Source organism: Acomys russatus, chromosome 4, assembly GCF_903995435.1.
Source record: "Acomys russatus chromosome 4, mAcoRus1.1, whole genome shotgun sequence".
NCBI classification, from domain to species: Eukaryota; Metazoa; Chordata; class Mammalia; order Rodentia; family Muridae; genus Acomys; species Acomys russatus.
Genome location: NC_067140.1, coordinates 10,374,879 through 10,395,648, shown reverse-complemented (window position 1 = coordinate 10,395,648; position 20,770 = coordinate 10,374,879). Strand labels below are relative to the sequence as shown.

The following is a 20,770-nucleotide window of genomic DNA, read 5'->3' as shown; positions in this document are numbered from 1 at the left end:
GCCTCCCCTGCGCGGCCCCAGCCGCAAGTAGCCTCGGCCACTCGGCGGGACGCGGCGGCCGCGCAGCTCCAGGCAGCGAAACAAGCGCGCTCCAGGGGTCGCAAGTGCCGGCGGGAGCCGGGCGGGTGAGCGGAAGATCCACGGCGGGAGGCACCACGCCAGGCCGAGTGCGCGATGGGCCGCCGTCTACCCTTGTGGCTCTGCGCCGTCGCTGCGCTGCTCTCAGGGGCGCAGGCCAAGGGCACCCAGCTCCTCGCACGGCCAGCACAGCCCGGTGCCTCCCGCTACAGCCTCTACACGACCGGATGGCGTCCGCGGCTGCGCCCGGGGCCGCACAAGTAAGCGTGGGGCCTGGCTGCGGCGGGAACGCCAGGGGGGCCCCCCGCGTGGCGCGCCGCTACTCCCACCTGCCGGGACCCTTGCAGAGGCGTCGAGGCACGGGCACCCTAGTCACGGATGGGGCGGTTCCCCCAGCGAGATCCTTTGCGCGAGCAGGCGCCCCATGATCCATGAGGCTGCGGGGTTGGCGAAGAACAAGTCAGCCGAGGGGGCCTGGCGCGTCGGCTGGGATCCTGGCAGTGCCCGTGGAAACCTTTCCAGCGAAGTAACATTTTCCAGCTGCGCTGTGAGCAAACTTCAGGCGTAGCGGACCAGGTGGAGGGAGAGGAGGCAGGGCTGTCTGCTCCTAGAACACGCGGGGCCACCCGATGCTTCAGTCTCTTCTCTGCCTTGCACGGTTGTAGATAGAGCCAAGCTCACTGTAGATAGTTTCTCCTCCCCAGTAACCCTGTGGTGGTAGCCCAAGGTGGCTAAGCCGCAGAGTTGGTGAGAACTGTGGGGTCCTGGGCTGTCTGCAAAACAGACTTCCACAGTGGTTGGTTTATACCCGAATTTGAGTTCTAGTGGAATGTAAGATCTTGTCGGCAAGAACCCAGCCCAAAGCCACACTCTGTGAGCCCGGGAGCATCAGAGCGGGCTTCCTTAGACAGAAGAACTGGTCTTGTGAGTAAGGAAACGCCAAAGCCTAGGTTAGAGAGCTTTTTCGCGGGAGCAATGAGGAAAGCCCGGATTTTTTAAAAAAGCCACCAAGTTGTGCTCTCGGAAGCCTTGAAGGCCAAGACAGGAGTTCAGAATCAGCGAAGGAGCTGGAGGATGGGAGATTTGGCTGAATGGTTGAGGGAGAAGCTTGGGGGGGGGTGCTTCTCAGAAGGGTGGGTGGGTAACCAAACACCCAATCTCCTGGGTCAATAGAGCGCTTGGCTCAATAGCTAACTATCAAGGACACAAATCAGTAGAACTGGGGCCCAGCCCAGAAGGTCTGGATCCTAGGCAAAGGTCAGGCACCCATGGAACAAGAATAGATAAAAGCAATATGGAGACGGGGGTGGGGATGGGGGAGTCTCCTGTAATCAACAGATGGGGGCTCAGGCCAAATATTCCAGAGGTGCTGTTTTCATCTCCAGGTCTCTCTGTGCCTATGTGGTACATAGGAATGTGACCTGCGTCCTACAGGAGGGAGCAGAGAGCTATGTAAAGGCTGAGTACCAGTGTGGGTGGGGGCCCATCTGCCCCTCCACAGTCAGGTGAGTACATCCCAGGTCCTGCCTTCAGCTGCAGACCAAACCATTTCTGCCAAGGGTACAGCTGTAGTACTCTGGGCTTGAAAGAGCCTGCCTGAGCCACAGAGTTGGCTAGAACAGACCAGGATCCTTGAACCGAGGCCCTGAAAGACCTGGAAGTTGTGTGACCTTGAAGCCGATCCTCTGCCATAGAGACAAGGAAGGGCTCAGTTTGGAGCCTAGAAAGCCTCAGGGATACAAGAGGGAGGCTGGTGGGCTAAGGAGATGTGACAAAGGTAGAGTACAGGGAAGGAGAGGATAGTTTGACACTACAGGGCTCTCCGGCAGAGACTCACAAAGGCTCTGGTGACTGGGGAAGGTGGGGCAAAGGTGGAGCCAGAGACCGCAGCACAGTAGACCAGACAGGCTGTCCAGGTGATGAGATACAAGTACAGCTACATTAGGAGAGTGTAAATGTGTCTGAAAATAGCCCTATGTTCCACCGTGTCAGTGAGTGAACTGGTCCACGGCTGATCGGGTGAAGGACGCGTTCCTGGTTGAGCCCTACCCGCACCTTTGCCCCACCCCCACCCCCGTTCCTATTCACAATCGGAAGTACCCTCACACCAGCCTCTGAGCTGGGTAAGCTAGAGATGGCTGGTAAGAGCAAAGAGAAGCTGTTGGGAGCTGAGAGTAGCCCAGGGCAGTGAAAGGGGACTGCCAGCCGAGCCCTGGTACGCTGTTTCTTCTACACATCAGGAGCTTGAAGCTTTGTCAGGATTCTGAGAGGCCCCACTAAAGCCAGAAGGGACTTTCTCTTGGCAGCAGGAGCTGATGGGCACCTAGAGGTCTTGGGGAGGTTAGCACTGATTCCCGTTAGCATCCTTTTCAAGCAAGCAGTATCAAGTGGGGCTTCTCCATCCACCCACCTTTCACTCTCAGGGCTCGGGGCCTCTGTAAGGCCTGCTCCACTGCATGGTTTTGTCACCCTAAGGGTCAGAAAAGGAAGGCCCCTGGGAGTGGAGACACCCAGGGCATTGCTGCAGCCAGCTGGCTTTAATCAGTGCCCGCCCATGTGGACAGCCTTGAGGGTTGCCTGGAAAGCCAGCGCCAGGGAGCAGGCACCTCAGCCCACAGGCTGATGCTCCCTTGTCCTCTCTGATCCAGGTACCGCTCAGTGCTCAGACCCAGGTACAAGATTGGCTACAAGACTGTGACAGACCTGGCCTGGCGATGCTGCCCTGGTCTTACTGGGGAAGGCTGCCCCGAACACCTCACAAACCATGGAGCTACCTCACCACAGGGGGAGCCAGAGCCCCAGATTCCCTTGGGGCAGCTGGGCCCAGGTCCCAGGCCTTCCCCTCACAACAGAGAGACCCCAAGCCCCCATGGTGAGTCCATTTATGGATGTTCTCTAGGGAGGGGCAGGGCTCGTAGGCTGAATGGCAGGGTGGAGAGGGAGCCGATGCAGGTAAAGTTGGAGAGGGGGACATCACATATGGGGCGACACTGCCAGGCCTCAACCTCTTCCACCTAGACCAGATCGTAAACGTGAGGGAGCTGTGTTCAGGGGCAAGGATGACATGTTGGAGGGCCAGACCCATAATGCTCTTGTGGTTTTCCTTCCTCCTTAGGAAGAAAAGGACCAGGGCTGTTTGGTGAGCGGCTGGAACAGCTGGAGGGCGATGTTCGGCGTCTCTTACAAGCATATGGCACTCTGAGTGGTTTGGTGGCCAATGAGGATCCCAATAGGATCACTAGTGACCCCAGGGCTCCTGTGGCACCTATAGGCTTTGGAGTCATCCCTGAGAGGCTTGTGGATCCAGAAGACAGAGGCAGAGGACCACCCATACCTCCTCTGGGTGAGATCCTAAGCAAGGTGACAGAGGTGAGCAACACATTACAGACCAAGGTGCAGCTGTTAGACGAGGTGCGTGGGCTGGCCCTCGGTCATGAGGCCCACCTGCAACGGCTACGGGAAGCCGCCCCATCCCCGCTGACCTCCCTAGCATTGCTGGAGGAGTACGTGGACCAAAGGCTACAGCGACTCTGGGGGAGCCTGCTGGACGGCTTTGAGCAGAAGCTGCAAGGTGTCCAGAGCGAGTGTGACCTGCGGGTGCAGGAGGTGCGGCAGCAGTGTGAGGAGGGCCAGGCGGCCAGCCGGCGCTTGCACCAGAGCCTTGATGGCCGGGAGCTGGCCTTACGGCGGGAGCTCTCACAGCTGGGCACTCAGCTGCAGGGCCTGACTCTGACTGGTGGGGGCACCTGCTGCAGCCAGCTGGCTTTGATCAGTGCCCGTGTGGACAGCCTCGAGAGGAACCTGCAGGCCGTCACTGAGACCCAAGGTGGCCCCGGCACCCTGGCTGCAGATGAGCTTACGCGCCTCTCTGCTGCTGTGCTCCAGGGAGGTGTAGATGGGCTGCTGGAGGGCCTGGAGACCATCAACGGGACAGAGAATGGAGCAAGGGGCTGCTGTCTGCGAATGGAGATGGGGGGCTGGGGTGTCGGTGGCTTCGGGTCCATGCTGGAAGAGCGTGTGCAGAGCCTGGAGGAGCGCCTGGCAACTCTGACCGGAGAGCGAAGCCACAGTGCCACACCAGACAGATCAGCACGGCCACTTGTTCATTCGGAGCTAGCTGTGCTGGAACAAAGGCTAGTCTCCCTGGAGACCTCATGCACCCCAAGTACCACCACAGCCATCCTGGACAACCTTGTGGCCGAGGTGAAGGCCTGGCAGAGCCGGAGTGAGGCCCTCCTACACCAGGTGGCCAGTCACACAGCTCTGCTCCAACAGCTCAATGGCACAGTAGCTGAAGTTCAGGGGCAGCTGGCAGAAGGGACGGGCAGCTCACTGCAAGGTGAGATCACTCTGTTGAAGGTCAACTTGAACTCTGTGAGCAAGTCACTCACAGGCCTCAGCGACTCTGTCACCCAGTACTCTGACGCCTTCTTGGCCGCTAACACCTCCCTGGATGAACGAGAACGCAAGGTGGAAGCTGAGGTGCACGCCATCCAGGAACAGGTCAGCAGTCAGGGCTCGAGGCTTCAGGCTGGCCACAGGCAGGTCCTGAACCTGCGAGGGGAACTGGATCAACTCAAGGCCGGTGTGGCCAGTGTGGCTGGAGGGTTGAGCCGCTGCCGGGACACGGCCCAGGAACTCCAGCATATGGTGGGCCACTTTGACCAGCGGGTGGCCCAAGTGGAGGGAACATGCGAGAGGCTGGGCTTGTTGGCAGCGCGCCTGAACGGTTTGCCTACTGAGCAGCTGAGGTCTAGGGAGGGGCTGTGGGGCCATATAGACAAGCTGAACCACACGCTGGCCCAGCACACGCAGGACATTGCCCGCCTTCGGGATGACTTGTTGGACTGTAGAGCCCAGCTGGCTGAGGTAAGGCCAGGACGAGGTGATTAGGATGGCTGGACAGAACCTAAAGCTCAGATCCCACTAACCCTGGGAAGTATCATCCCAGAGACCAACCCTACCCGGAAGCATCTTCCAGCCCTTCCTGGCCAACCAGAGGCCACTGGATGATTGGCCTTGGTCCAGCTCAGCATGACTGTCTCGGCCATCAGAAGTCACCCTCAGTGCTGCAGTCTGGGCGATTCAGGGTAACTGCTGAGGCAAGCTAAACAGAACAATGCTGTCTCAAGAGTCAAGGCAAGGGCGTCATGCCTCCAGCCAGACGGCACACTGCGATGTCTGCACTTCTTGTTGCAGACACACTGGAGTTAGCAACTGTGCAGTGTCCAGGCCAAGTCTCAGACAAGCCTGTCTACTGTTCCCTTTACTGCCCAGGGACCAGTCATAGCCCTTGGAGGCATCTTCCTTCATCCCCTGAACTTCTATCCTTAGGTGTGTGGATGAGGTTTCTGCAGGAAGATGATGCCCACTGGGGGTTATTTGGCAATTTCATAGGTGCTATTTCTGAACTTGAGACCAGAGGCCACCTGAGGCTTCCAACCCCCCATACATCATCCACCCTCAGGACAGAACAAAAGCTCAGCAGCCCAGCTGAGAGTTTTCTACATCCCATTTGATCTTGCCTCATGATGAGGGTGTAGGCAGCTGTGGAATTCCAAAGAAGGGATCCAGACAATGTTTGAAGACCCCACCCCCAACCTATCGTGTCTCTTTAATTTCACAAATACACCCACACGGTCCTCTCTAGTTAGAGGGAAATTTCTCCTCAAGCCACCCAGGTCAGTACCTCTTGCCAAGAGCAGCCAACAGTCTATTGAGGCAGACACCGGGAAAGGGGCTGTAGCTAGACCCCCCCCCCCAAAAAAAAAAGGACTCGAAGCCTTGCTTTTTAATGCCCATACAAAACCCCAGCCTTGCTAGGAGGTTCACAAACCGGAGAGAGGTTGGGGTCGGAAGCCATGAAGGAACAGCTGGAAAACACAGGTGCTCAGAGACTAGCGGTCTCTGCTGAGGCTCCTGGCCTGTTTCCTCCAACACAACCTGGGCCTGCCGTGCTGTTTGTCTCTACTCCCTTCTGGCTTGTGGACATTCGGTGTTTGTCCTCCACCCTGAGGTGGTTGGAGAACAGGTTGAAGATTAAATCTTTTAACTGGTCTAAAGGTGCCTTCTGCATTAGCAGCAACGCGGGACCAATGTGTCACTCCTCCTTGGATGATTGCTCCCTCAGCCAGCTGGGCACTAGACTGGGCAGCAGAAGCCAGAGTAGGCTGGTCAGCAAACACCATCTGCTGTAGCCAGGGTTGGGCTAAGCCCTGGGGGTGGGGACGAGAGCAGCAGGGGCAGCGGTTTGATAGGGACAGGCAGGAACTACACTCAACGCCCTACCCCCCAAATCCTTTCCTCTGAGATTTCAAGGTAGTTAGAGGAAGAAGTGACGCTTGGATCAACAGCTGCAAGCAGAGATAGGGCCACAGAGATTCCTGGCTGTCAGAAAGGGTGGGATAGCAGTATTCTCAGATGCCCCTCAGGCACACCCCGAGAAAGGGGCCTGCTACTGCTAACCTCCTCTGTGTGTCTAGGTCTCAGGTTTACATAAGACCACTTTCTCTGCTCTATTACAGATTGAATCAGGGTGACAAAGTGGGTGAGACAAGACACACCAAGGGCAGTGGCTCTCAACTTTCCAATTGTTTATGCTTGTAGGGACTCCCAGCCATAACATTGTTGCTGCTACTTCCCAACTGTAATTTTGCTACCGTTGTGAATCATAATATAAATATCTGCCATGCAGGCTATCTGATACGAGACCCCTGTGACAGGGTTGTTGAACCCTCCAAGGAGTTGCAACCCACAGGTTGAGAACCACGCACCTAGGGGATAGAGAATTCTGCAGGGGTCTAGTGACACATTTAATTGTTGGAGGTCAGGACCGTACTGAGGCCTGGGAGGGCTGCTCCACTCCTGATAGGGAAGTAGGTCCCCAGGGGGTTCCCCAAGCTCAACATCTAGCTGGGCCTCACTAGACGCTGCTGCCCTCTATGTCAAAAATGGCTACTTTTCATTCCATTTCTTCAAGTAGATGGTGGCCCTACAAGTAGCAGGTGCCCTACAAGGTATTGAGTAGTCACACTGATGACCACAGTATTTGTGTTTCAAAGAGGAGGGGGGAGGGTGTCTCTGGCTGCCACCCAACTTGCAGCCCCTGTGTTGGGTTGACCCCATAGCACCCATCTTCCAATCCTTAATGTCCTGGGTCAGACCAAGGAGAACAGCCAGGGCAGCCTCAAGCCAGGGCATCAAAGTCCACGTGCGGCAGTGGCTTCCGCCAGTAGCAGAGGTTGCTGTATTCAGGGTTGGCCAGATCTGTGCTGGGGCCACGCACCACAGGTGGGAAGAGAAGCTCCACCACCTCCCCGAGCCGCTGGTACCTGTGGGCAGAATGGCTGCACTGAGTTGTCACCAGGCAGTGGCCCTCACAGCCGGCAAGGCCTGGGATTCGTGCAGAGGAGGCCCTGGGAGAGGCTGGGTGTCGGGGGGTGGGGATGGGGATGGGGGGGCATGTGGCCTTACGTGGATTTGTGGTTCTTTATGAGCTCTTGAATGAGCTCTCCCCGGGGGTTGACTGTGAAGATGCGCGATTCAGGAAGGCCCACCTGACGGTAGGCAAAAACATCCTGCAAGAGCGGGAGAGGGGAGAGGGATAGGACAGCGTCTGAGACTGTTGCGGGCATGGAGGGGGGCTGCAGATGTGAGGAGGGGATACTCACATTGGGTCTGTTCCCAAAGGCAGCATAGAAAGGCTGTCTTTGGGGCAGAAACAGCTGTTGGATGTCACTCAGGCAGGCCACCTTGAATACCTCTGGCTTTTTCTCGATCACCTCTCTGGAATGGCCATGACCGTGGTCAAGGAAGAGGAGGGCAAAGGAAAGGCAAAGGTACCAGAGGGTCAGAGGACACGCCGTCTGACCAGCCTTGTCGGATATCCGTGAGCTAGGCTGGAGGTGCTCTTGCCTTTCCCTGCAAGGGGCTGTGGGCTCTGTGTGAGGGTAGTTAGTTACCTGTGGAGGGCCGAGAAGAGGCTGCTGGGAGACAGCAGGATGGGGCCCTTAGGGAGGCCACAGCCACGCTCGCTCACCCACTGCAAGTAGCCCTTGGTGAGGTCAGCCATGCCGATGGCCCGTGCTGAGCAGTACAGGAACTTGTAGCCATTTCTGGGGGTGAGAGACAGAGCCATTAGACACCCTCTCTGTTCCTGTTCCCCCTTTGTTGCAAGCCTAGCTCAGCTCTAGGACTCTAGTCTTCAACCCCAGAGGGCTTTGCAGGAAGGGGACATAGGATGGTTTTGAAGGGTGTCCTCAACAGCTTCCTAGCTGAAACATGGACACTGTTTTATGGGCCAGGATAGAAGTGGCTTCCAGCTACCTTGAGGTCAACAGGGAGATGACTCACAAGAGAACTAGAGGCTGGGAGGGTCTCTGTTTTATGGACTTCCCAGTCGTCTCCTGCTGTGGGCTCTGGTGGTGCCTAGGACTGGCTTCCCAGGGTAGAAGTTAGGGTGGCTTAAGATACCCATCACCCCCTCCCTCCAGCTAGGAGCCCTGGCCCAGCTAGAGTTCAGTACTCACAGATGGATTTTGTGGTAGAGACTAGTAATGCCTTGGTGTGTCCAGTCTTTCCCCAGCTGGGGCAGAATGTGGCCCAGAGCATCCGACCTATAGCAGGGAAAGAAGGTCATTTAGGCTACCCACATGGCTACCATGCTTCCATGGCTGTAGCCCAATGTGGCTCTGCCCCAACTTGGCCCACCCAGGAGGAGGCATTTGCATACTGCTCCCATACACCCAGAACAAAGAGAGGTGGGTCCCCAGGCACTCCCCCAGATTCATCACAGCCAGCTGAGTCTCACTTGGTGATGGTGCCATCTATGTCAGAGATGACCACCTTGTCATCCCAATTCCAGAGGTAGATGGTGGCTTTGCACCGGCAGGTGCCTTGGTATTGGGTAGTCACACTGAAGACCACATCGTTAGCTCCTTCATGCAGGTTCAGACACCGCTGGGGGCAGAGAAAAAAAAGGGGAATGCACGACTCCCTCCCCCACAACCTTCTATGCTGACTGTGGCTTTTGATTCCCATGAGCCTCCTTCTCCTCTTCCTGTTAGTTCAGAGACCTTTCCTGGGGAGCCTTATAACAGCCATACATAGATACATCTACATGGGCAGATGGTATCTGTGTCAGTTAGGGACCTGCATAGTGCCAGGCAGAGGAGCCCTGACTTCTCTCTCAGTTCTTCATGACATGAATATCAGACAAGCTGTGTCTATGACACTCTGCCTGGGATTCTAGGCCAGCCCCAAGGCAAAGGAGATACTCTATTCCAAAGGAGGGAGCCCTGTGGAATCATCATAGGAAGCCCTTTTGGAGGGACAATATTCCCCTAAAGTGAGACCTTGCCTTGAATGTGGTCCTTAAGAGAGTGATGGTAGCTGCTCTCCATCCTAGCTAGGAGACCTCTGTGTCTTGGCTGACCCAAAAGTGAACAAGTACTCTAGGATACCAAGCAAATGACTATTACCCTGTACCAAGCTGGTCAAACATGGCTGCCTCCCTGACCGTGGACCTACCAGCTACAGAGCTCAGGGAATCCGTATAGTGATGGATGGACAGGGTTATCAAAAGCCTTAAAGAGCTGTTGTCAACACTGATGACTCCAGGGAGGTTTCCAAGGGACATTGCAGTGCACGGCAGGTAGGTGGTAGTTTAGGACATGAGAAGACTTTTCGCACCAGAGATTCTAACAGAAATGAGCTGGCCTATGAAGTGGGCCCCCAGAGGGAACGAGCAGAGGCTATCAGCGCAGCTGCCTAGGGGATCCATTCTGGCCTCAGGTTAACTGCACCTCATCTCGGTCCTGTGAGCCTTGGGCAGAATTACCACAGCCTGGCCCCTCCACACAGGGACACAGGGATGCACAGACTCACAATCTGATCAGAAGAGAGACGAAGGGACTTCTTGTAGGTTGGGACGTAGCCTGGAGTGGAGGGTGGCAGTGGGGGGACTTCAAGGATCACAGGGCTGTCTGGAGCATCATCATCACTGCTTAGGGCTTCCGTCTTCTCTCTGTGGGCGTTACTGGTATTAAGCCACCTCCCCCCCTCCAAAGCCCCTCTTTTGTTTACCCACAGCACAGGAACATGGCCAACCTAGAGCCTGTTCTGTCACTCTAGAGGCTGCCATCCCTTCAGGTGCTACCATGTGGGATGTCTGCACAGGGATGTGAAAGCCAAGCTTGGAATGGAGGCTCAAACCACAGGGTGTCAGTATGCTTCTCTGGGATGTCCACCCTGGAGATATTTTCCTGCACACAGGTATCCTCCTGGAGTTTATCCCCAGCCCTACTTGCTTTGGCTTCAGCTGGCCCACCCTGGGTCACTCCCTCCTACAAACATAGATGGCAAGGTCACTTCCAAGGTTTAAAAAAAAAGAGGAAGCCAAGTATGCAAGACCCTGTGGGCTGGGGAAGAGAGACCCTTGACCCTCCCCTTAATATAGCATTTGGTATATCTCTAGGTCTATTTTCCCATCTGAGAGGTGAGGACTTTTTTTTTTTTTTTTTTTTTTTTTCGGGAAAATGCTTGGGAACTGACCACTACCATGGCTGAGGAAAGAGGTTCTGGCACCCTCCCCTGCCAAGGTGACCTTCATCAGGCTCCAGCCCTGAGCCCTGCTCACAGTCCAACTCACCCCTGCTGTTCCCTCGCTGTGGCTTTCTCCCTCTGGGCACTGTGCTGTGGGAAGAACTTCCATAAGCACCTGTGATGTCGTCCCTCCTGCTTCTCTCTCCACCCACCCCCCCCCCCCCCCCATCACCAGCCACCCACCACCTACCTCCTCAGCTGGGAAGTCCCTGCGTCTCCAGGAAAACCACCATCGCCCACCCTTCCGGGGCATCTTCTCCTTCTCAAGCTTGTCCACAGTGCTCTGTGGGTAGATGATGGCCACAAATTTTTTCTACACCCCATCAATCTACATTATTTTGACACCGGGAACCCCATGAGTCCAGAATCTCCGCCCACCCTAGAGCACCTTTCTGTCAACCTCTGGAGGCTGGAAAAAAAAAAAAAATGTTTACTTCCTCCTGAGAGGCCAAGGATGACTCATGGAACCCTGCGGAGGCCAAAGGTCATTCCTGACTTACCAGAACTCCTGGCTGTAGCCTAGCTTCCAGATGTCACGAGCCAGTGCCCTACTGGAGTGACTGGGGGCAGTATGCATTGGGAGAGCCTTAAGAACTGGTGCTCTATGCATGATGCCTCCCAGGGCCCCAGTGATAACAGCCTGTAGTCAGAGGTCTCTTCAGTCCCAAAGACAGACACAGACAACTTCGTGAAGTCAGTGACCCTATTCCTCTCTTTGTATTCTGACCAGTATCTGGTTGGGGTGCCATTGCCTTGGAAAAAATAGCTGATTAGATGTGAGCTAGACAACCCAGCAAAGTCCAGGGCAAGGCCTGCCTAGATGACATAGCAGCATCCTACAGGCTCAGTTTACAGAACTCAAGTCGGAAGGACATAAGTGTGGGGTTAGCCAGCCTGGGTGCCAGCAGGCTTGAGTAGGGGGGTCTCTCATAGACCTCAAGTGATGAGTCTGACTGGATAAAATGAGGGGAGTCAAACAAGGGGGGTGACTTTCTCCCTTCCCATAATCCCTAGATCCTAGCCTGTCACCTGAAGATAGAGCAAGATGTCACTAAAGGGATGCTGTCAGTACTTAGACACCCTTTCAGGAAGACTAACTGAGCTAAAAAACCAAGGATAGGGCAGGAGTGAGGCTTCATAGAGTGCAGAAAAGGACAGGTACAGTCACAGACCCCTCTCTGTTCACCATCGGCTTTCTTGCCAAGACTGCTTTCAGTGACCTCACAGAGAAGGCAGGTGGCCGCAGATGGCCAGGTGGAGGTTCTGAGAAAGAATATAAACAGTGGCTTCCTTCGCTCCTCTGAGTGTCCACACGTGCTGTTCGCTGCCTGACCTGTTCAGGACTGTCACTCATTTTTCTGACTAGTGGGCACTTTACTGTCGGCTACTCATCCGGATGAGCCTTCCTGGAGGGTGGGTTTGCTTAGCCCATGACTCCTCAGGCTGGGTGTGGCCCACAACAGGTACTCAACAGATAAGGGCTGACCAAGGGAGCAAGTGCCCCTCAGTTCAGCACAGAGGAGGGTCAGGGTGGGGCCCTGTTTCCCAGGCCTCATCTTTCAGATTCCGCAAACACTCCCGTTGAACGTTTGTCTCGGTTTGGCCATCTGTTGGATATTTATCCCACTCTGATTTCACCTGAGTTCCTCTGATGAAAAGCTCAAACCCAATTAAAACCCAGCCACAGCTGAGGATCCTGGAAATGACAGGCTTTGTCCACACAGGATGGGCAAGACTTGGTGACCTCTATTTCCTGCCTCAAGAGTGGGGCCAGCAGCCAGGAGCCACACATTTGGGGTTTTGTTTTTTTTGTTTTTTTTTTTTTGTTTTTTGTTTTTTTTTTTGTTTTTTGTTGTTTTGTTTTTTTGTTTTTTGTTTTTTTGTTTTTTGAGACAGGGTTTCTCTGTGTAGCCTTGGCTGTCCTGGATTCGCTTTGTAGACCAGGCTGGCCTTGAACTCACAGTGATCCACCTGCCTCTGCCTCCCGAGTGCTGGGATTAAAGGCTTGCGCCGCCACCACCACCCGGCTCTCCAATCCCATCTTTGTTGACTATCTATGACTATGACTTCAAAGCAATGGCCCCAGTGGTGGCCTAAGCATTACCTCAGGTAAGTTCTTCTGGAAAGCTTGCAGAGAAAGGATCATGGGGGCAGCCACAGCCCAGTTATAATGCCTAGAGAGACAGAATGAGGTATTAGAACTACAGCAGCCATTAGGATATAAAGAACATAGTAACTCAGGCCATCGGCCATCCCCAACCTGCTACTCACTTCTCATTGATTTTCACCACAAGGTTGGGGTCATCCAGGAGCCCGGGATTTTTAGTGAGGTCCTCATAGGAGACCACGTGCTGGTTGAACTTCTCTGGGCACAGAGGCAGAAAGTGAGGACCAAGGGTGCCATGTCCCACACATCCACTTCCCTCCTACCCTCCTACATACCTCCTGTTGGCTAGGTCTTTGACTAGGCAACATTTACCCCGTCCTGTGGTTTTTCACACCTATCTCCACTCCAGGAATTACAGGCTAGGTCAAGGCTTACTACCAAGCGTTTGTGTCACAAAGGTGTTGGTGAAGAGTGGACGCCACAGGGTAGATATAGCAGAAAGCCCAGCCTAGCATTACATCTGTGCTAGCCCCGGCCCCTGACTTCTCCTGGCTTCAGGAATTCTTCCCTGCCCTGCTGTGATCTCTGGAGGTCTTCCTTGCTATTTCTCGGCCCCAAGGAGGCCATATCCGGGAGCCATATCTGTTCTCTTACGTCCTTTCATCCCTATGAGTCTTCATCCTTTCCTCTGTTCCCTGAACATCTTTCTCATCTTCCCTTGGTCCCTAGCTCTGCACTAGTCCTTGGAGTGGCTGGCACCATGGCTGAACATACCCAGTGAGATGTCTCGGGTATCAGCCAGTCCACCGCAGAGGGACAATGCTATCTTGTCCACTGAGTCCAGAGTGGATTCTGCTATGTGCCCAGGGTCGGGGTTCTCTAGAAGCTTCTGGTTGCTGGGTTCACTCCACCTCCTGGCCCCCATCCCATAGTCACTGAAGACAAAGAGGCCAGCCATAAGAGGAATACAAAAGAAGACAGAGGTGGCTCCCCTCTCCTCCCAGGCCCTTGATAGGAAGCCTTTGACTCTCTGTCTCCCCGACCCCAGGCACCTCTGGGGGAAATAAAGGGCTGCGTTCTCGGAGTCCAGGGAGGGTAGATCATCCAGGTAAATGTCACTGGGGCCCAGGTGCTGGTTTCTCTTCAGGGAACCTGAGTGTGAAGGAGGGGACACTCATCCACCAAACACAGGTTCAGTGGCACGAGCAACATGTGGCCCTTTGCCTCTGAATGTCCTAAGGTGGAGCTGCCCAATAAAACTCTTCCATGACAGGAATGTCCCATATCTGTATTGTCCAATATGGTAGCCGCTAGCTGCATGTGGCTACTAAGCACACTTCAGTAGACTGGTGTGGCAGGGAAATGGGATTTCAAAGTGTGTTTCATTTTAGTTATTCTCTTTCATTTTACTTACCTACTTATTGGTATCTTTTAAAATACAATTTTATTTTTATTTATTTTTTGTGTTGAGTGTGGGTACATGTGTACCGTGGGGGACATGTAGTGGTCAGAGGACCACAGTGCAGGTGAGGGGACAGCTTGCAGGAGTCAGTTCTTTGCACCACATAGATCCTGGGGATCAAACTCAGGGTGTCTGGCTTGGCAGGATGTGCCTTTACCCACGGCACAGTCTCACTAACCCTATGTAGTGTTTCTTTGAGACAGGGCCTCATGTACCCCAGGCTGGCTTCGAACTCACTAGGTAGCCAAGGACAACCTTGAACTCCTGATCCTCCCACCTGTATCTTCCAAATTCTGGGATTACAATCTTGTACCACTATACGCAGTTTATGTGGGACTGGGACCGGGGCTCAGATGCTGGCTTCCTTCATGTGAGTCAAGTATCCCACAAACTGCACTCCACCCCCAGCCCTTAATTACTTAATTCTATTTAGCCTCCTACTGGCTACCATTAGGAACTGAGGGTGGGTGGGCCAGTCTTCCTTGGCCTGCCTGACTTCCTGCCCCAGCACCCATCATCCCCCGTCACTCAAGACAGCTGCCTCAGGTCCTGGGCCTGAAACTTCTCTCCCACCCTGGAGGCCTAACTCCCGCAGCTTCCTCTGCCTGGAATTTTCTTCCCATTCCTCCCATGGCTGGGTCTTCGTTGTCTTTGTCTCGGTTACAACTCTCACTGTTCAAAGACCTTCCATGACCGTGTGATTTCATAGTCCCCAGGCCTGAGCTAAGGACTCGGCTCTGTGTAGGTTAAGCCATACCCTCTTTGTTTAGACACATGTCACTTGGCTCCTCCGTTGGATAGGGCCCTGCGAACACTGGCCAAGCACAAGACCTGGCATATATCAGCTGCTGAAACTGTACCTAAAGTTGTACAGCCTACCCAGGACATCACCTGAGGCCAGGGATGCAGTGAAAGAGACCCAGTCATCACTCACCTTTCCCCCTGGAGGCTTCTGGACGTCCAGAGGAAACATGGCTCTCCAAAGTGGCCCAGCTCCATGATTTAGTGGCGGGAGGGTGGCCTGCACCCTTGGGGTTCTGAGTCTTGGTTTCCTTACTCTCTGTAGCAGCAGCAGCAAGGGGGGAATCGGCCAGAGTTCCCTCGCTGTGTGCCTCCGCATCAGGATGAAACGTGTCATCCCTGGCCCCTGGTTGCAGCACTGGGAGTCTCAAAGTGTCCACACCAGCCACAGAGGAGGAGGAGGAGGAGGAGGAAGGGCTAGGTTCCCCAGGGAGAGCACAGATCGCCTCTGCCACACTTTCAAGGACCATCGAGGACTCAGGCCGCTCAGCTTTTGCCACCTTCAATCAGATCGATACAGGAAGACACAGTCAGGAGCATGTGGGCACCTCACAAAACTCACATCCCAGCAATCCTAATCCTGGGGCCAGGGATTAGAGGGGCCAGGGAGTCCCTGGAAGGCAGAGACTAGGGCAGCATGGAGGAACTCACCTTGGGCAGTCTTCCCCAGGCCCACTGCATGTGAGACTCAGCTCTCAGGGGAGTGGGCTCCAAGGATCTCAGCTCCAGCTCTGAGTCACTCTTAGGGGACATTAGGTCACCTGATGAGAGGCTGCAAGGGACAAGCATTCAGAGACAACCACTAGTAAACCTGTCACCATCCCCCAACCTAGCCCAACATAGAAACAGGTATTTATGCCTGTATTGAATCAAAAACATACCGGAATATATATGTATGTATACGTATGTAAATGTTCATATAAAAAGAACTCCCATAAATCAACAATAAGAAAGCAATCTGATTTTAGTTAGTTTTTCTTTATTTTTAACTAGATGTGGTAACACATGCCTGTAATCTTAGCATCATCTTCCGCTACATAAAAAGTTCAAGGCCGGCCTTGGCTATGTGAGACACTGTCCCAAAAAATCAAAACAAATAGGATGGCAAGATCTATTCTGTAAGATCTATTTATGTGTATATGTGCACATGAGTGCAGTGCCTGTGGAGGCCAGAAGAGGGCATCAGATCTCCCAGAGCGGGAATAACAGGCAGTTGTGAGCTGCTTCATACATGATCTAGGAATTGAACTTGGATCCCCTGGAAGAACAGCAAGTGCTTTTAAAGGCAGATCCATCTCTCCATCCCCAAAGACATGTCTTCTTAATGGGTTTAGGATTTCTTTCCAGCATGAAGGAAAGTTCTAGAACCAGGGAGTAGTTACGGTCACATAAAATTGTGAATGGACTTCATGCCACTGGATTATACACTCTGAACTGGGTAAGACTATTTTGCCACAGTTTAAAAATTGAGTGTGACCCTTAGTACTGCTAATAACAAGACAAAATAAAATAAAAATTGGCCCCAAACTTGAATGCTTTACAAAAGAGAATTATAGGTGAGCAACGAACCCACTGAGTGGGTTCTGAGGCATTAATTAGGTCATCACAAAACTGTACGCTGAGCACAGCCTCACACTAGCCTGCTGCCCACTTGAACACTTACCTGGCCTGAGGGGTGCACTCGCCATCAGAGTATGGGTAGATGTCTTTAGGCTGTGGTGAGGTGTCCTCTTCCACCTGTGCGCTGCTTGGGAACCACAGAGAAACGCTTACTATCAGGCAAAGGCCCAGAGACCCTTGTCCTCTGCATCAGCGGAGGAAAGGCTAGTGCTCCCCACGCCTCCACCTGGATCCTACTCACCTTGGGGAGTCTGGTGTTGGCTTTTCCAGCAGGGGCAGCTCACTGTCCACACCTGCCTCCAAGTCCTCAGAACTGGAGTCCACAGCATCCTCCCTGCGCTTGGGTTTTCTCCTGCGCCGCCTCTTTCTCCTCCCAGCGATGACAAGGCCCTCAGGCTCACTGGCTGTGCCCAGCTGGGAGTCTGAGGGAAAGCCTGACAGGCCTCCCCATGGAATAGGGGAGGTGCACAGGCGAGGAGGCACATCTTCCTATGAAGAGAACCAGGGCTGAAAGTGCTAGAGCCATCACGTTATCCAGAGCCCGGCAGTGAGGAGCTCATTTGGGGACAGGTGTGGGAGCTGAGCAGAAGTAGCGGCAGCCCATATTGGCTACAAAGTCCCCTCTGAGGTGACACAACAGTCTAGGCAGGTCCATCAGAACAGGCAGAAGCAGGGACCTCAGCCTCGAACTGCCTCCTGTTAACACCCATTTCTCCTCTGAGGCTTAGCCAGGTGCTACTTCCTCCAGGAAGCTTGCCCAGACTACATTTCCTCTTCCTGTGCCCGTACTCCAGACTTGTCCAGAACTCTTTTTAAAGGTAAAGGAGTCACTTGTTTGAGTCTGTTGCATAATGTCTGGCATACAGTAGGGGCTCACTTAAGGCTTATCAAAGTCAAGCTGTTTAAACTCTCTTGTTAGCTTGGGCTAGGTCCTGCCTTCACTCTGCAAACACTCCACTTCTCTCTCTCTCTCTCTCTCTCTCTCTCTCTCTCTCTCTCTCTCTCTCTCTCACACACACACACACACACACACACACACACACACACAAAAACACACACACACACACTTCTGAGTTCTGGCTCTATGGGGCTGATACAGACTACAACAGCCAATCTTTATTCTTTGCAGTCCCCTAACCCTCATCTTTTCTGAGCTTCCTGCCCATGCTTTCTTCCCACCCCCTCGGTGTGGGGGTTCAGCTCAGAAGGCCCCTGCTTCAAGAACCTCCCCCAGGAAGCAGAATCATCCAGAGTAGGCCCTCCTGTTTTCTGGACTGTGACAGCATATTATGAAGCCTGAGGCCAGCCTCAAGTGACCCTCTTCATTGGACCTCTGCTGAAGAGATGCTCTTGAGGTCAGGGACAACATCAGACCCCAGGCTCCCTCCTGGTCCAGCACCTGTGATGGGGTGAGGTCAGGCATCAGCCAAGATGACAATTCCCTACCTCATCACTATCCAGCTCCTGGACAAAGAAGGCCTCGCCACTGTCCCCCAGCTTCATGTGCAGGTCCACAGGCTCTCCATTGATTTCAATGTCCACCTGTAATGGGGATGCTGGGTCAGCACAGGATGGCCACGGCATGGGTCCTCATGTCCCGATCTAGCAACTGGAGACACATTGCTGCCTGCCTCCAGCTCTGAGCCGGCTAGAGCTCTCTCTTCAGTGGCCTTGGCTGCTGGCTTAGCACGTGGCTACCGGGGAGACCACTGCTGTGACCTGACAGACTTGACCCTTCTACTTCTTCAGACTCCCAGTTGGTGACTGAGTGAACAGTGGTAAGGAGATGCAGAGTGTGTTTTATGTATAGTCTCCTGTTTAAGTTTACAACAATCCCTTGTAGCAGTGGCTCCTGTCATTATTTCCTCTTTATAGATGAGGAAACCGAGGTGCGCGTGCATGCGCGCGCGCGCGCGCGCGCGCGTGTGTGTGTGTGTGTGTGTGTTATCTGTAAAGACCTGCCCTCCCAGAAAGTCTCTGAAAAGCAAAAGGTCTTCGACCACACCCCAATCTCTTTGTGTTTTGTCTCATGTGTATTTGTGTGTGGTGTCCTGCGTGTCTGTGTGGGTGTCTGCATACGTGAGAGGCCAGATGTCTTCTCAGTCACTCTCCATCTTGTTTTTTGAGGCAGGGTCTCCCACTAGATGTGGACCTCAGCAGCTGCTGAGGCCGGAAGGCTGGTGAGCTCCAGAGATCTACCTGCCTCTACCTCTTCGGTGTTTTATATATTTGTATTGTAAATTATAGTCACATATTGCACTTTGTTGTTTACGTGGGAATCACAGCTCGGCTCAGGGTATTGCAAGCTCTTTACTCGCGGGGCCATCTGCTCACCTTTACAGTGCAGCCTCTTACCGCTGAGTAACCTGCCTTTCACAGATTATATTTTCCTTTCAGGGTTGTGAAAAATTCAGCCACCTCAACTTGAATGGTGTTTGGGCACTCTACCCTGATGCTCACACATGGGTCGGGGTGCTAAAAGAAGTCTCTTTCTTGTTCACTTGAACCTGAGGAAACTAATGTGACCCTAGTAAGGGACTAACCTTTGTCGCTACAGACCTGGCCTCGAGGCCGCGTTGCCAGTTCCTGTTTACTGTCCCAAAATACCCCACTGCTTGCCATATAAAAACTTGTCCATCCCTAAAGGTGATATGACTGGGTTTGAAGATGTGAGGTGACTCAGCAAGGCCACAGGAAAAGCCTTAGTAAGTTGAGCCATACCTGGTAGTCACAGCATCTGGTTCTAGTCCACATACTACCTGGAAAAATGAGATCCTTCTGGATCAAAGTCCCAAACTAACGCCAAAACATCCCTGAGGACAAGTGAGGCAGCTCAGCAGGAAACAGCACTTGCTACCAAACTTGAGTTCAAGCCCTGGTACCCACATAGTGGCAGGAAGGAGCTGACTCCCATATTGACTTCTGACCTCCACAAGTGTGTGTGTGTGTGTGTGTGTCTGTGAACATGCACGCATGTGCCCATAACCATATATATATGAGTGTGTATATATGTGTATATACACACACACACACACACACACACAATCATATATACTCACATACACAAAATAAATAAATGTTTTAAGAAAATTAATGAAAATGCAAAAGGAGAGAAACAGGACAGGCACCGCCCCCAGCCCCCACAGACCTTAGGGAAGCCAGTGGGGCCCCCACACTCTGGGACAGTAGTGATTATTCTGGCCTTCCAAAGCCCACCCTGATGAAGCCAGACCACAGGCCAAAGCACGACTCACCACCTTCTCCCGGGACCGCAGGACCCCAAGCTTGCCGAACCGCACGTGGAAGGGCGAGCACCGGAAGGAGCCATCCAACTGCTTTACCACCAGCACATCGATGCCGCCGCTCAGCGTGGCTGGGTTCAGGCCCCTGTACAGCTCCTTCACTGTTCCGAACACTGTCTCTGCCAGCTGCCCCACATAGTTCATGGCTACAGCTGGCCAAGAGCTGGGATGCCCAAATGGAAGTTGTGGCTACTCCTTGGAGAGAGAATGAGTCTGTATAGCGGTGGTGGCGGCAGCAGTGAGAGGATCTCCGGGAGTTCTGGGCCTCCTAGTTGTGGATGGCCCAACGACCTACTGTGGGACCATTGGGCAGCCGGCTGCCTTCTCCTACTGCCAGTCTCCACATCTGTAAAAACAAGGACTCTGTAAAAACAATATCTGGGTGCCCAGGCCTCTAAATGCTATGACTCATGGTAATGCTCATAAGTGCTCCATGGGCATGGCTCATCTTCAGCAACCTTGCAAGGCTGGCAGAGCCAGTGCTAATGCTCCTGTTTACAGCTGACCCAGCTGGAGCTTGGAGAGCTGGGGTGACTTGCCCAGGGTCTCACACCTAGAAGGAGAGAACCTGGCGCTCAGTCTGAGGTCTGTGGGATTCACGTCTAGAACCCTTGGCAGAAACCAACAGGAAGAAGATTCACTGTGGGAACAGGGCACTGTGGGCAGTGTGGAGGGGCCCTGGATCCAGCTAGCCCTGCTAGGTAGTAGGTGGCGTCCTAAAGGAAGTCTTCCATTTGAGAAATGGGTCTAGCTATCTTCCTGCACCGTGCATCCTAGAAATGGAGCAGACTCTTGCAT

At 53.7% G+C, this 20,770-nt stretch overlaps 2 protein-coding genes across 3 annotated transcripts; one reads left to right on the top strand and one right to left on the bottom strand.

The window, feature by feature from the left end:
* Positions 1 to 23: 23 nt before the first annotated feature.
* On the top strand, positions 24 to 5,185 carry Emilin3 (elastin microfibril interfacer 3). The gene is made up of 4 exons (XM_051143718.1): positions 24 to 338; positions 1,464 to 1,583; positions 2,727 to 2,950; positions 3,194 to 5,185. Exons 1-4 carry the CDS (start codon positions 175 to 177, stop codon positions 4,969 to 4,971), a joined length of 2,286 nt encoding a protein of 761 aa, XP_050999675.1. The 5' UTR covers positions 24 to 174; the 3' UTR covers positions 4,972 to 5,185.
* Positions 5,186 to 7,003: 1,818 nt separating this feature from the next.
* On the bottom strand, positions 7,004 to 20,200 carry Lpin3 (lipin 3). 2 transcript variants are annotated; one of them, XM_051143720.1, is made up of 19 exons: positions 19,925 to 20,200; positions 18,117 to 18,212; positions 16,912 to 17,159; positions 16,714 to 16,797; positions 15,702 to 15,822; positions 15,184 to 15,550; positions 13,840 to 13,939; positions 13,562 to 13,722; positions 12,952 to 13,045; positions 12,785 to 12,854; positions 10,871 to 10,963; positions 10,727 to 10,770; positions 9,964 to 10,102; positions 8,888 to 9,036; positions 8,607 to 8,693; positions 8,040 to 8,192; positions 7,749 to 7,863; positions 7,552 to 7,655; positions 7,004 to 7,409 (listed from the first exon to the last, which is right to left on the bottom strand). In XM_051143720.1, exons 1-19 carry the CDS (start codon positions 20,114 to 20,116, stop codon positions 7,265 to 7,267), a joined length of 2,562 nt encoding a protein of 853 aa, XP_050999677.1. In that variant the 5' UTR covers positions 20,117 to 20,200; the 3' UTR covers positions 7,004 to 7,264. The 2 variants fall into 2 exon arrangements, with proteins under 2 accessions (XP_050999677.1, XP_050999676.1); XM_051143719.1 differs by having other exon boundaries at positions 16,714 to 16,794.
* Positions 20,201 to 20,770: the final 570 nt, after the last annotated feature.

Excerpts from the sequence above, each read along its gene's own strand:
- Emilin3 (XM_051143718.1), top strand. The coding sequence starts at position 175 with ATGGGCCGCCGTCTACCCTTGTGGCTCTGCGCCGTCGCTGCGCTGCTC. Across the intron at positions 339-1,463 it reads CTGCGCCCGGGGCCGCACAA|GTCTCTCTGTGCCTATGTGG; the intron begins GTAAGCGTGGGG and ends TTTCATCTCCAG. Across the intron at positions 1,584-2,726 it reads ATCTGCCCCTCCACAGTCAG|GTACCGCTCAGTGCTCAGAC; the intron begins GTGAGTACATCC and ends TCTCTGATCCAG.
- Lpin3 (XM_051143720.1), bottom strand. The coding sequence starts at position 20,116 with ATGAACTATGTGGGGCAGCTGGCAGAGACAGTGTTCGGAACAGTGAAG. Across the intron at positions 15,551-15,701 it reads CCTGGGGAAGACTGCCCAAG|GTGGCAAAAGCTGAGCGGCC; the intron begins GTGAGTTCCTCC and ends ATCTGATTGAAG. Across the intron at positions 10,771-10,870 it reads GGGACTTCCCAGCTGAGGAG|CACAGTGCCCAGAGGGAGAA; the intron begins GTAGGTGGTGGG and ends TTCTTCCCACAG.